A 15166-nucleotide genomic window follows, 5' to 3' on the forward strand; every position below is an offset into this window, starting at 1 on the left:
ATTCTTCTAATCTCCTGTTCACAGATATCCTTAGATCCCCCTTAATGCAACGCCAAAAGATTTTTCTACCTCACTGAACTATGGGAAATTCTGTGAACCATTATTAGCTTGAATCCTTACTAAATTGAATTTAATTATTTAAGCCAATGCATCTGATTTCTCCAAATTATTTCTTTTTCATAATAAATAATATCAGTATCTTCAAATTCACTTTATAAATTTCTCAGACACGCAATGCTTTGCTGAATACATAATGACTGTCTAAATAATCAGCAAAATCCACCTGTGGCTGGTGTGAAATACTATGTTTTGATTGGAATATTGGTTTTTTCCTTCTTTTTCTTTCTTGCCTGATGAAAAAATCTATTGTGAGAAAAGGATTGGGGAGGCCTGTCTTGGCTCTTACACTTAAGCAGTGGGAAAAAAAGAAATGCCAAGCTGGTATTAATAAAACTGCTTCCTATTGGGAATGAATGGTATTGCCAGGAAAAAAAAGAGGATACTCTGCACTTTGTGTGAGAGAAACAAAGGAAGGAAAAACACAAACTGTTTCAGTAAAGTTCTAACATACATACATTTAAAAAATTTAAATTCAAAGTCAAATGACACGTATTCTTGCTTTCCCTTGAGAAGGGAACTATCTCTTACACTGCTGGGCATCAGAATACAACACAACTGTGCTGAGAGTTAAAAGAGCATCAACAGAAAAGAAAATGTCTCCAGATTTTGGAATTCAAAGTATTTGATGTAAATATCCAGACAGAACATTTATAAATGAAATCTGTCACAAAAAAAGAATCTTAGTGATTACAAATGTAGTTACTAAACAAAGTCAGGCATGAATCTATGGTTATCAAAGATAAACCACCAATTCAGGTGGACAAAACTTTTGGAGATGAAAGGATATTCTTTTTCCGTCATTTTTTTCAATTTTAGTCTGAGAAAAGTATGGTTTTGACTTAAAGTAATGATGACATGACTGTGGCAAAGCTTTTTGATGGGTTTCTCTTTGTTACATTTCTTATGGCCAAAAGTAAACATAGAGAATTTGCTGTTCATCTCTGTGAGGTCCACTTTACTCCTCTCCTGCAGAACTGTAAATAAAAAATGCATTTACTTGAGAACTCCTTTACCCTACCAGAGTCCTGTAGTAAAGGACTTGAGAGTACTTTCAAGCCAGACATATTACCATGTTGTTAGTGCAATAGAACATCCTTCCAGAAGATAGACAAAGAAGGCTGCTTCTATGCAGGTAAACTATTTATCAGTTCACATTTATCCACATTTGAAGAATATAAATTTTAGAAATAATTTTTCAGGGAAAGGGTGTATCTAATCCTTCAAGCTTCTAAGTAAACCCAAAGGATTTAAACTAAAGTCAAAGGAAAGTGGCCTTCAAAGAGAAGCAAATGGCATTGCTTGGACAGCAATTATCAATAGCTCACTACTTCCTGAATTCAAACTACATCCAAATCAGGAAAGCTCAGTACCATATTTTGCTACCATTTCCTTCATTAGTATTTCTTTCACAGTAGAGAGGACTTCACAGAGATTATAACTAAAAAAACCTAGCTAAACATCTGTATCCTACTAGGAAAGCTCCAAATTGTGGCCAATTATGTATATAAATCTTTATCATGTTAATGAATTTTAACAACTATTATCATGAAGCATATTTAGGGAGATACTGTCATGTTGCTGTCTATTTACGATTTGTGCCAACAACAGCAAATTTAACACACTAGCAAAACAAATCAAAATCACATGGGCAGGAGAGCATCAGTGATACCACTAAAGCTTTCTATTTGTCTGGTAATCCTAGAATTTGAAAATGGCAAAGGTTTTTTTTAAATGTCAGTGACTTCAAGTCAATGGTTTCATTATATGAATGCCTGTTGCTAGTATTTGCAACCACTTGATAAACGGTTTGCACTTTTGTTTTGATCCTCATTAAAGAAAATACATGAGGCTTATGCTCTGTAGCAAGTATTTTTAATCACATGTACAAATTTAGCACTTTTCTGTTGCAGTTAATTTGCATAGTACAGTTCCAACAGATCTCAAGCTCTGCATTTAGGTTGACTTAGAGGCTGATTTAGAGAACAAAACCAGCAGCACCTGATCTACTGAGTTTTTAGAAAGGACATTATTTTGAAGGTCCAATAAAATTTACGAAAGTGCATCATCAGCAAATTGTTTCCCCCTTGAGGTAACAGTTTTAAAAGCTAGTTTTCTTAACCTATGTAGTTTAATAATAGGGTAAAAATGGGATAATTAAGACTTGCAGATAGAACACAAAGAGCAATAATTGCTAAAAAGTAGCTTTCATCTTTGACACTACTAATTCACTCTGAATGATTAGGCATAGTTGCTTTATTTATAATTCTTTACTTTTAATTGTGGAACAATGATAGCATAAATCCAACTCTGTGTTTAATTAAGATCAGCCTCTCACTATAACTTACTGTCCTGGTTCAGCTAGGACAGGGTTAAGTTTCCCCAGCAGTGGGGAGGGAGCTCTAGCCGGTTATTCGATACCATGCTGATGTCAGGTCCGGGCGCGGGAACAGTTTCTGTGTTGATTTTGTCCCTGACAGTACCCGCGACGGGACTGCTCTATCCTTGTGGTATATCTCTGTATATCTTTTGTCCTGTTTACCGTTATTACTGCTTATTGTTATTGTCATTGCTATTGTTGTTGTTTATTATTATTTGTTACACTGTTGTATTAAAGTTTTCCTTATCTCAACCACGGGGTTTGTATCTCATTCCCTGCCCCGTCTGGCCTGAGGGTGGGGGAGGGACAACGGCACTGTGGTCTCGGGTCCCGGCAGGACCTAAACCAACACACTTAGAAAACCAGATGACCTTGTATAACTCTAGAGCTCTACAAAATTCGTACTGTCCAGAACACAAAATGCATTAATATTTATTTCACTCAGACATACAGCAAACAGATTGCCAAAGATTCAAGCTCTGGAAAACATCAACTAGTCACACAATGTATTCTTATGCTCCAAGCCAATGCAATGAAAGCCATAGATATGGGATGCAAGAACAAGCCAGTATGTACATTTTACAGATATTTGTCTTATTAAGTCCTACTCAAGAATGGTAGCCACTCTTAAACAAGATTAAGTATGATAGCCTCATCTCTCAACATTAACCTACTCCCTAGTGGACAGTCACAAATAAGTATTTAGCTGCCTTGTGTTAGAAGAGAGAAAAGAAAATCTGTTCTTCACCACTAACATTTTAATGGAAAAAAAAAAGGTATGAAAATGTAAAACTTCTGACATCAACCAATCATATACTATATCTGCTGTTTCAGTTCTTCCTCCCCCTACCCTTAGTTACACCAAAGACAGCAGAAAAGACAAAAACGGACAAGAGGGAAAAGAAAGAAAGATGGCAGAGAGGAAACTGCCCTGTAATTACAGGAAGTACAAAGGGAAAAGTAGCAGAGTAGCAAAAGACAAACCACTGGTAGGCCAAAATCCGAAATCAAGTGTATACACTAAAATAAAATTGAGGATTATCATTCGGCTCATGTATTCTTTTCACATTCTATTCTCTTTTCACATTGGTCTAAGGTTTATTACAACAAGAAGGAGCAACACTCAACAAGCTTTTAATCCTAACAGATGTCACTGCCCTTAACAGTCGCAGGAGATGAGCTATGGAATCAGTCTTGTAGGCCTTCAATCAGCATGACCAGAGTGTACACTGTGTCTTTGTCACAGGACTCATCAAAACCCTCTGTTTGTGTAGCTCTTTCAAATAATCCACAACCAAAATCAGTCTGACTCTGTTTTAGGACAGATTAATTTAGCTTTAAAAGTTCTAAGGGAAGGATAAGCCTTTTACAAATATGAGAATGGCAACAGAAATTTTTATTGATTCAAGGCTACATAATTTATCAGTTGTGGTGGTTCAAGTTGATGTAAAAGCTGTCATGTCTGAAAAAAGCTGTTTGATAAAGGCAAAGTTTATAACATGCCTTGAAATACAGAAAAAAGTTAAAACTTAGCTACCAGTAATGATGTCTCAAGAACCCTTTTAACATATCAGCAAAGTACTATATGATATAATGATAAAATATTAAAAAAAAAAAAAAAAATCTTACTGTTCTGGTTTATCCAAAAGCTTCAGTTCCTCCTCTTTTGAAGTCTGATAATATTGCTTGATTTTCTCCAGTTCATCCTTTTGCGCTCTCTGAGTGAATTAACATAAAGTAATTAATAACAATTAAATAAATTACTCATTTACCTGTTTGTCTGCAAGTACCAATTATATTTTTCATTGGGAAAGGTTTAGACTATGCAAAAGAGTAAGGCAAAAAGATTCATGACAAGTTCCTTCAGTGCCTTACAGTGTCGTTTACTACCAATGGCCACAAAGCAGAGCATCCTTGTAGAGCACAGCACTGCAGATATTGCTATAGGATGCTTCACACAGCTTAGGGTGGAGAGGTAGCATTGATATCTCTACAGCCAAGTGTAAATGTATTCTTTCATGCAACTCCAGAGTCACACAGTTCATGAAGGCTATGTTAGTCTACAGAGCAACTTGGGGAAGGACAGCAATGCACTGGCCCAAGTGAGCTGCTTTAGCCACTTTCATACTGAATGAGAAAAATTCACCATGCTATCACAAAATAGGCCTTAAGTAAGGACAGTATTTTTCAGGCAGTTCAGGAGAGAACACTGCTAGATGTTACACCTTTTGTTAGATTTTTAACCTGATTCCAAAGGCACTCCACTGTTTTAAATTTCTGACATTTAAGAACTAAGCCAGTAAGCATGTCAATGGGTACTTTTTATGTTATCTATTTTATTACTGTTAAATTCCCTAAAGATTTTTTCTATATAATGTCTCTAGTTTAAAATGACAACATAAAATAAAACTTTACTTATTCTGTCTCTGAAATACTGTGGTGATTAACCATAGCTTTACCACAGCTTACTTACATTTTCATATAGTGCTTCCAGTGTTTCCAGATCTACTATGGAGTCATCAACACACAGTATAGCTGTACAGAATACAATCACAAATTAGATGCTAGAAAACATACTTAAGAGTTCAGTTCTGTTTCCTGAGAAATGTACTAAAGAGATCTGACCTAGCTAAAGGACATATTTGTATCCAGTTTTTTACTATTTTCAGCATTGCCTTTTTGTTCTGACTTCAAGTCACAGCACTCACACAAGAACTCGCCATAAATTCTGTCTCAGGAGAATGAGTTCTACTTTTCATGTCCAGTATTCTCAGCAGTCAAAGATATGACCTGCCAGGTACTCAGCTGATTGTGCAGCTGGCCAGGCAGGAGAACATGAGAACCATTGATACCAGACAATGAACAGCACAGGTTTCATGGTAGCTTAGAAGGCTGGATAGGAAGAGTTGAGAGTTAGGATATTTAGGTCTCCATATATGCATGGGAGATCAGGGAGATGTGAAAACAGGGAGATCTGCTTATCTTGGGGCTGGCAGTCTTGGGAATTAGACAGGTAGACAAAATTGCAAGATTTGCAAGTTGCAAATTTGCAAGCACCGAAGATTGTGCTACAGATTTTTAAGATACCTCCACAGAGCAGCTCACGTTTGAGTTAGCTTTATCCACTAAAAAACTACCCACATGACAATTTCCAGATAAATACTTTTAAACATCCCACAGAGACACCTAAAGTATACTCTTCAATGATTAATTATGTCTCATTACCAAAAATGAAAAGTCTCAATATGTTTCCTTAGTTCCAATGATACTACATTTGAATATATGGCATTAGGTGTTTCTAACATTTGCAAATCCCATTACAATTTTGCAATGTATTGGGACTTTCCTGAAAACAATGATTGGTTCACAGTGCTTTCTAATGGACTCTAATGTTAAACTCCAGTAAGTTAAGAGAAGCACAATGGAATGGAAATAACTTTGGATGTTGAATTTTTCTGAAAACATTTCTCAAGATTCATAATGGGACTAGGCACAATTTCTGAACTCCTGACTTGTGTTTAAATGTTACTGGGAACATTAATCCAAAAAATAAAGCTACCAATTTTCTGCATAACCAGTGACTCATAATTAGCGAGTACTTGACAACTTTTAATTTCAACTGTATTGTATTTCTTCAAAGGAAACTTGACTGTTTGTGAATTCAGAAGATTTTAAAAGCCCTTGCTGCATTTGCAATCTAGGTTTGAAAGAGGCAAGGCACACATCTTTAAATAATTATTTAAAAGTAATAAGCTTTCGCCTGCTCTTCCACCTACCCCATGATTTTACATTGTGAAATTAACCAGCAGGCTAGTAAATTTTCTCTGTGGCAGGCTAATTAATTTTATTAAAAGGTCCAATGACATTTAGAATGCTTTAAAATTTTGCCTGTCAATTATGATTCCATCTGTTGACATTACACCTTGGTTAGAAGTAAAGAATTATACAGAAGACGACAGTATAAAGGAAAAAAAGCAACATCTCCAACTATTTTTGTCCTATTGGAAAGATTAAAAAAAAGCTCAAGAGTGTAACCAAATATTAAGCCCAAACAACCAAGCCTGACAAAAATCTTTGTTTAAAGGAAAATCCTTGGGGTTTAAATTTATGAGATCATCTGCTGGCTGTTGCAAGACAGTTCCATGAGTTGCATTATCTTCTGTATTATCCAATGAAATTTCAAAAGAACCTAAGAGATTGGAAGAATCTATTGGAAACTTGGTTTCACAGTCCAATATATTTAATTGTTAAGATGTATTTTGAGATATATATTGAGTTTAGAAACTTCCCCTTGTGGTTTCACTTTCATTCTATTTCGGAATATGCTGAAATCCGCTTACAAGGACAAATTTATTTGTCCAGACTTATCTAGAAAAACAACTTATTTGAGGTAATTTGAACCCATACTAGAATGAAAAACATCTACTAATAGTAGATTTTTTTTTAAGGTACAAAACTATTAGAATGAGAGGGAGTAGTTTGAAAATAAGAACACTTTAATTAGAATATCAAGATTTGTACATCTAACTGGAATTTTCAGTCAGAGATTTGTCAGAAAAAAAGGGCCCCAAAATCACAAAATGGTTTTTAATGCTATGTTTTCTTATCCATATTTCTGCACTCAACACCAGTTCTAAGAAATCAGCATTGTTTTGAAGTGACATGATAAAGCAAAAAATGTTTGAGATTAAACTAATAAAAGACAAGCTGGTAAATTAACATATTTTTAACATAATTAATAATAATCAATGCTAAGAGACATTAATATGAATTATTTTCTCTTTTGGACAAGCATGTGATTGTATGAAAGTACCAAGAAAATATTTTCTGATTTACTTGTTATACAACCTGTCCTTCTGTTATTGGCAATGTCCATGCTGACAGGCTGCAGTGAAAAATCTAGCCATATTACTCAATTCAATGACTGTTCGACATCTTAGGATGTTAATGTATGTAGAGACACACTCTACAGAAGTCAGAAGCACTGCCAAAATCCACACAGAGTCCTTTATTTCATCTTTATGTATTTTAGTATCTTTATCATTGTCCTTATATTATTTTCTTATTTAGACCGATCAAACTTAATGCCATACATATTTGGAGCTGAAGACAAAAATGAAAATATGTAAAATTATGAAGATTGGCCCATTTTCTTAAAAAAGCAGCAGTGATTTTGAAAAGCTGGAAGAAACCCCCAATTTCACAGGTGTCTTAGTATTCTTCATATTCTTAAAATATGGCATGTGCAATACCTTCACAGTATGTTGTGTAAATTAACTTGAATTGAGGCAGCTGAAAAAAACCCATTACACTAGATCAAAGAAACTAATTATTTTACTTTTTACTTAGTCACAAGGAACAAAAGCGTCTTAATTCTTCTGCGAAAAACAAAACGCAGTTTTAATCGTATGTATATTAACATTCTTAAAATGGAACAAAACCATGATGAGTTTTTCAAAATACTCTTCCTGATACAGTGAACTTAAATGTGATCTGATACAGTGACCTTAACTGTGATACTTTACTGCATTAAATCTCATTATATCAAGACTCACATTAAGTGTAAGGAATATAGGTGAAGTATCATAAATCTACAAAAGAGGCTCCAAAACAATTAATAGCTATTACAATATCAATCATCATTGGTGGTTTTTACTTTTATCTTGCTTTCTAGTTAGCTGTCTTCCTTACACTGTCACTTCAGTTAGAATATTTCACCTACACCTCACAATATGCCGAAAGGAAGTAGACTCATGCTGTGAAAAGCTGGTAATTTTATTGGGTTCCTCTACCTTTAAAAAATCTGTTACTTGGCCAAGTCTGGTTTCTGAGATCCTTTTTTGCAGGGAAATTGAGGCAAACATTTTTATGTGGCCTATGGTGTCTGCTCACAACAAGAAGAATTTATATACACAAGGATCATTAGTGCAGGGTTGCACCCATTAGGATATAATAACCGTCAGCTAGGACAAAAAACAGATCAGCGTCATGCATTCAAACTAACAGGCACACATAAAAATACTTGCCAACTACATTTCACACACTAAGAGTATTGCTTTGAATATAAACTTGTACCAAAGGTTTTTAACAGACTCACTTTCCTAAAGTGAATCTAACTGTAAAAAACAGATTCCCTACTGCACAGATTTTTCACATACTCTGTTTTATCACTTCAAAAAATGTAAACCAAAGAAAAGCTGAGAATTTAAAGCATACTGTGCGCAGTCAACATACAACTGTAGAACTCAGAGGTTAAATATGAAAAAGATACTTCTCTTAACCAGCTTAAATACCAACAGTCTTAAGGCTGACTCTGATATACTGCCTCACTCCTACTAAACACGTTTTGGATAAATCAGGATTTAAGTCCTGCTGACAGAGCTTACATGTACTCAGCAGTATCAAACCACTTAATATGACAATTAAACTATGAAATATGAAGAAATCACCTTAACTGCTTCCTAATGATAAACCAGAAATAAGTTATTTAAATAAAAAGAGCTTGCCAAAGGTACATTTATTTGACCTGGAAGTACTTCACTGTTTTATGCTTTCTGCTGAGTAAGGCTTGATTTCCCGAGAACATGAAGCTCATCACTGGGAAATTTAAACTAAATTATGACTGATCTTGTCAATTAGAAAATGACAACAATTGTTAAGTACACATCCCTATTTGGCAAAACTGCCTAAAATACCCAAATCACTGCTTTACTTCTGACAAACTGTTATGTTCTAAACTTACTTAAAGGTTTTCTCCAGTATTTAACTCTCATACAACACAAAAACCATCAGAATATGCATTACAAAGAAGCTCCATGGGCACAATGTAGGTTTAGAAGACTAAGAAAGCTCAAATCCTGCAAGAAGTAATAAGCAAAAGACTCGCAGTAATGTTAACCTATAATGAAGATAAAACTACAAAAGCAGATGGCGTGACCTAGGCTTTTTTAAAAAATCCATTCTAATCCATTCCATCTAATTGTCATTTCTCTAATATTTTCAAAGCTTAATATGCCTCTGCAGAGATAATTTACACTGTGAACACAAGAATGTTCCAAATGCACAATAAGCATATCAGGTCCCCATACGTGCTATTAAAGGTTGGGCAGTGCTGTTCTCATTTAACAAATGGAGTCTCAGACATTATATTTAACTGCTTAAAGTCTAGGGAAGGACAAAGACCCCCAAACTAAATTAGCATTAGAAATAGTCTCAATGCCAAGGATCTGTGTTAAATTCTCCCCTTTGCCATATAGGATAAATTCTGTCGGTGCTGCAGTGCTACAGTGTTAAACTCTTGCCTTGGTAAATGTACTAGCAAAGCCTGCAGCAGTTATGCATGGAGTAACGTGGCACTTTATTGCCACAAAGACTGTAATAAGCTACCAAGTGTGCATTTGGTGCGACCTACCGCATCTCATTGATTTGGTCCCAAGGAAAATATACCAGCATGTGAGATCATCTAGTTAATGCATCCTGATGGAAATCAGGGGTACTAGACAGTGAACTATTTCCAGCAATGTTCAGAAGCAGAACTGGTGCCTCACAATTTTTGTGGCAAATTGGTACTATGGAGGTAGGGAGGGATTTGGGAGAATCACTCTTTTGGACATAGGCATCTACATTTTATCTACATCCCATTTTCTGTAACTAAAACTTTTTCCATCTGGGCTGCCCCACAATTTTACCAGTTTACTCTTGAACAAAGATCTCAGTATCTCATAGGAAGCTGGCACAGATTGACGTATGGTTCAGAAAATATTATTATTATGTGTTTTCTAGTACACAGCTATTGTTAGCTACTATATTGGGAACTGACTGACGAATATTGCCCCATAAAAAGTTGGGACCACTGCCCACAGAGGGTCTTTGCATACAGTTATAATCAGTCCCATTAGAAAAAGAACTGAAACACCTCACTGTGGAGTGAGTTGTAATATCTGAACAGCAAAGCCTCACAAGAAGTCTTGAGCCACAACATATCTCTCAAGCTGCAATATGTCAGCTGAACAATGATAGGAAAAATAAGACAGAAGTGCATTAATGGAGATTACTTCTCTAAGTGTGTAGACATGTTAAAGCATTTTAAAGCATTTTCCTTACCTAACAACTGATCTCCACTATTCCTAATCTCTTCTAAAGGTTTTAAAAAAACATAGAGAAGCAGCCTTGAAAATAATCTCAAACCTATGCACAATTTAATTATTACTATTTTGATTTTTAAATATAAATAAAGATCCTATATAGCATACTGAGACAGACAGATCTTGTGTCTGCTTCTTCTGCTCAGGAAATAGATATTATTAATAGTGGTCTAATCAGAAACTGTATTGCCCTTTTCAGTACCAGATTCACAAATAAAATTTGTTAGTGTTCCAAGAACATTACAGCACCTAGGATTTCTCCTCCTCTCCCACCTACCAAAAAGCTGAGTATTAGGACAGGTGCAGCATGACAATGTTAACTTTCCCTCTGCAGCATCTAATACCAGCATTAGCCAAAATTATTACTCAGTTTTACATTGTCTTCTCCCTAGACTATATTCAGATATAGCAAGAATTTAAACTTATCTGTAAAGGATGAACTTCACTCTCTCAAAGAAACATGTGTGGGAGATTCTCTCGCTGAAGTGTGGCAGCTGGCTCATTATCAAATCCAAACTGAAACATCTGGGTGCCAGATATGGTCACTTGCTTGTGTTGCACTGCTGAGCTATCTACAGAATCTGCTGTGAGAGATTTACTTTAATTTGAGAGAGAAATCCTATAGGTGCAGTATTTTAAAGAAGGATGTAATTTTTGTTGATTACTCGTTTTGTCTTCTCTATGATTTTGCATGCATCTGTATGCATAGGGCAGTTCATGTGAGGACAGTTTTTCTGTATCAGTATTTCTGTAGCTGCTACTTAAGGTAGAGTAACCATTACACTATACAGTAAGTTCATTTGTACCTGGCTTTTTAACAAACATGGTTAGAAAAATTTGAAATTAGTCATCCTTTTTGTTTTTTTCTTTTTGACTTTCCTTTGCTTCAGGCTTCTTCATTCTCTGTTGCAAGCTGCCAGAGACCACTAACTTTTCCCTATCTTTCACATACTGAATTATGCAACTGAAATTGGCTTGAAAAAAGGGACCAGTGCTTAATTTTCATGTTTCTTAGAGGCAGCTATTTGTAACTTCACTGTGTAAAAAAAACCCACCAACAGCTTTAACATTCATCACCCAATGATCATACACTTTTTTGGTTAGGTGTTGCCATGAGCTATTTAGCTTATTATGATCTGTTTTCATCCAGCATATTGACTATACTGTTCTTCAAAGAATTTCACTGTTGACAGGTAGGACTGCACACAAATTTAAATTAAACAACATACTAGGGGATAAACACACACTAAAAGAGAAACAAGCATGATTCTACTGTTGTCTTCACCGTAGTATGCATTTTTAAAGATCCTCTCTACGGAACAGATGTTTTCCCTGAGCCTGGTGAACTGGCTTTTTTCCCTAGATAGTCTCTGCATACAGATCTTGATTAGAGTCACTCATCCTGCTTTGTTAATATATTTCAAAAAAACGAGTTCCACTAACAATATTCCCAAATCCCGTTTGTATCTCCTAGCTGTTTCCATAAGCAAAAGGCAGCATATCCTATTGCTGCCTTGAGCAACACATGTGGTGACAGACCAGTCATTTGCTACCTCAGAATAGAAAGGGTGATGAGTTATAAACTTTCTTTCAGTGACAGCACTCATTTTGGTGTCTCTCTTCTACCAACACTCACAATTTTCATTAAACTTGAGGGACTACATTAGCTATGTCTACAACTGCAAGTAGTGCAGTCTTCAGAAATGGATTTGTAGACAGCAACAGCTGTCACACTATACACATTTCCGGGAGTTTTAACTATCTCTCATCTGATCCTGGGGAACTTAAAGCCTGCTATATGTGGAGACTGCTGGCATGCTCCTAGAGCACACCATCTCATTTAATTTAATTCTGAAGGATGTCTGCCCACTATGAGACTGCTCTGAATTGCTCTGCAAAGCAAACACAGCAAATGGAACAACTAGTAGATTTGATTCAAAAGTGCACTACTGATTCAAGCTAAAATGCTAGTGTATACATACGTAAAGATTTGACTTATTCTTTTCTCTTAAATTTGTAATAAATTAGCCAGAGGGTTTCAAAAGCTATAGAAGTACAGCAAATGACAGAGAGAGAGAGAGAGAGAGAGAGAGAGAGAGAGAGAGAGAGAACATCATCATGGCATGGAAAATAAAAAGTCATGAAAACATCTCTGAAGATACTCAAGAATACTACCCAGTTTTTACAATACAGCTGCTATCCTATCCTAATGCTGTTGTAATTCCTGCCATCAAATTATTCAGACCTTTAGTAATAGCAGGTTTTTTTCCATCTCATTCGGATACCTTTCACACAATACTGGCAGGCACAAAGTTATTCCTTCTTTTTGTTGTTTCCCTCCATGCCAAGAGACATCTGTAAGCCCTTGTGCTTTTACAGAGCTAGATGCTCAAAGGCACTTCTGAAATTAATAATAATCAATGCCAGCAGCATCTCAACACCCTACCCAGTATTTGCATGTGATGGAGGGAAAACAATAGCAAAAAGGAGACATCAACTTGAATTCTTCCAGCAGTTGTTTTAAATGGTGAATATTTTCCTTTTTTAATGTGAAAAAGAAATAAACAATATCCTTAAACAATATCTTTTTAAATCCAGAACATAAGCAGAATCTGAATTACCCCAGTGTTCTGAAAAATCTGTATTTCTCCACAGTTGTATTGGCAAACTCAGATAATTTCTAACAGTAATGGAATTTATACACTGAGTAGCCCTATGCTTTGAAAAATGTCATTCAGTAATCATCCTTCTGATTGCTACGTGGTAGCTGCATCAGTTTGGGATGTGCTTTTTATACCGCTAATGAAGCAGAATTTGAACATTCAACAAATACCGACTACATGTTTTATGCACAAAAGATTTACATATAAGCCTTCTATTTTTTTTTTTTTTCAGTGGAGGACTTGCTTAAGGAAAAGGATGGAACTGTAGGGGAGGAATATGAAACAGTTTTGAGAAAACACTGTACCATCAGGGAAGGTTTAGACTAGATATTAGCAAGCATTTCTTTACAGAACGGGTTGTGGGCATTGGAATGGGCTGCCCAGGGAGGTGGTGGAGTCCCCATCCCTGGAGGTGTTTAAGAGTCAGGCTGACATAGCACTGAGGGGTATGGTGGAGTTGGGAACTCTCAGTGTTAGGTTAATGGTTGAAATGGATGATCTTCAAGGTCTTTTCCAACCTAGATGATACTGTGATTCTGTGAAAGTGATACAAACTCAAATGGCACAGATGGAGTTGTACCTGAATTCACTTCTATTTAGGTGAAACTTTTACATACAGTGGAACAATGATTCTTCTGGTATCTCTAAAGAAGATTATATTCAAAGCACGTTCTGTAATGTAAGAAATTCTCTGAACAGGAATGAGAAAATAGCCATGCAAAGATGATACATTAAGTGTAAGAAAAACTGACCTTGTTGAATATCCTTCATCTCCAGGTGCAAACTGGATATTAAAATTCCTACAGTTTGAGACCGTTTTCCATCCAACAACTTGATAATCTAGAAAGATGGTACAAAATTATCTGAGATCAAACAAACACTCCAGAAAGGCTGCATTCACATTAATGACAGAAACCAGTTTTGAATTGAATTGAATTGAGTGTCTCTCCAATATCAAGCCTTTTTATTCACTAAATGTGCTATTAAGACCTTCATCTTCTCTCTGTGCTCTGCATCTTAACAAATGGCTAATAAATGTAAGCTTGAATTCTCAACAGGTCTAGTAAAAAACAACACATTTTACCTGTAGGATTCTATTAAGAAGGAAAAAAAATAAAAGGCACATCAAATATTTATTCCAGAATATACTTTTTCCCCCTTCTCCTTAAAGTAATCAGGGCAGAACTATATAAGACACTCTGAGTACACCACAAGTTCCCTTATTTTGTCTGCTAGTTTATATTTCAGTGTGAACACATTTAAGTCTTTTTGACAAAGGATCAATTCCTGACCAAAAAGAATTGGAGAATTCTCTTCTTATGTCCTCTCAACACTATTTCTGGAACACTAGAGCCTACTGAAAGGATTTCTTTCACTCTTGTCTGAAGGTGCTTCTTCCACACCCTTGACACTTCACAAGGATTTGAGGATTTGTTCGCATTTTGGATAACAGACACTTGGTAGTACTGATATTCAGATTGTAATCTTTTCAGATGTCAGGTGGGAGAGAAGTAAAGGAGGAAGTGAAACCTTGAGGAAAATGTTTTGGCTGGCTAAAATTAGTGATACTGATGTGGATCAGTCCATAAATAACGAAAAGTAAACCATTAGAATTTTAGAAGTGTAGTTCACATACTAGAAATGTCAAAACCAAACCTGCCATAATGTTTGGACTGTTGGTATTTCTGGTTTTGATTTATGTTACAAGGAAGATAGGACAGTAACACAACACAAAATGCAATACAGACATAAATTCTTCAAAATAATAAGTTCAGATCCAAGCAGCTAGCTTACTTTATAGTGTTGATGAACAAATACTATTAAAAATACTATCTCTTATATAAAATTAATAGCTAAATTTT

General features: G+C 35.6%; 1 protein-coding gene across 2 annotated transcripts in view; it reads right to left on the reverse strand.

Annotated features, from left to right (window-relative positions):
• The window catches only part of FMN1 (formin 1), a 139693-nt gene that overhangs the window by 63227 nt on the left and 61300 nt on the right, over nt 1–15166 (reverse strand). For both annotated transcript variants that reach the window (XM_026849131.1, XM_026849130.1), the window contains 3 exons: nt 14057–14144; nt 4971–5032; nt 4127–4215 (listed from right to left, as the gene is read on the reverse strand). In XM_026849131.1, coding sequence (XP_026704932.1) covers nt 4127–4215; nt 4971–5032; nt 14057–14144 — 239 coding nt within the window. The remainder of the gene's footprint in view (nt 1–4126; nt 4216–4970; nt 5033–14056; nt 14145–15166) is intronic.

Source organism: Athene cunicularia (genome assembly GCF_003259725.1).
Source record: "Athene cunicularia isolate RWA chromosome 5 unlocalized genomic scaffold, athCun1 chr5_part1, whole genome shotgun sequence".
Classification (NCBI taxonomy): domain Eukaryota; kingdom Metazoa; phylum Chordata; class Aves; order Strigiformes; family Strigidae; genus Athene; species Athene cunicularia.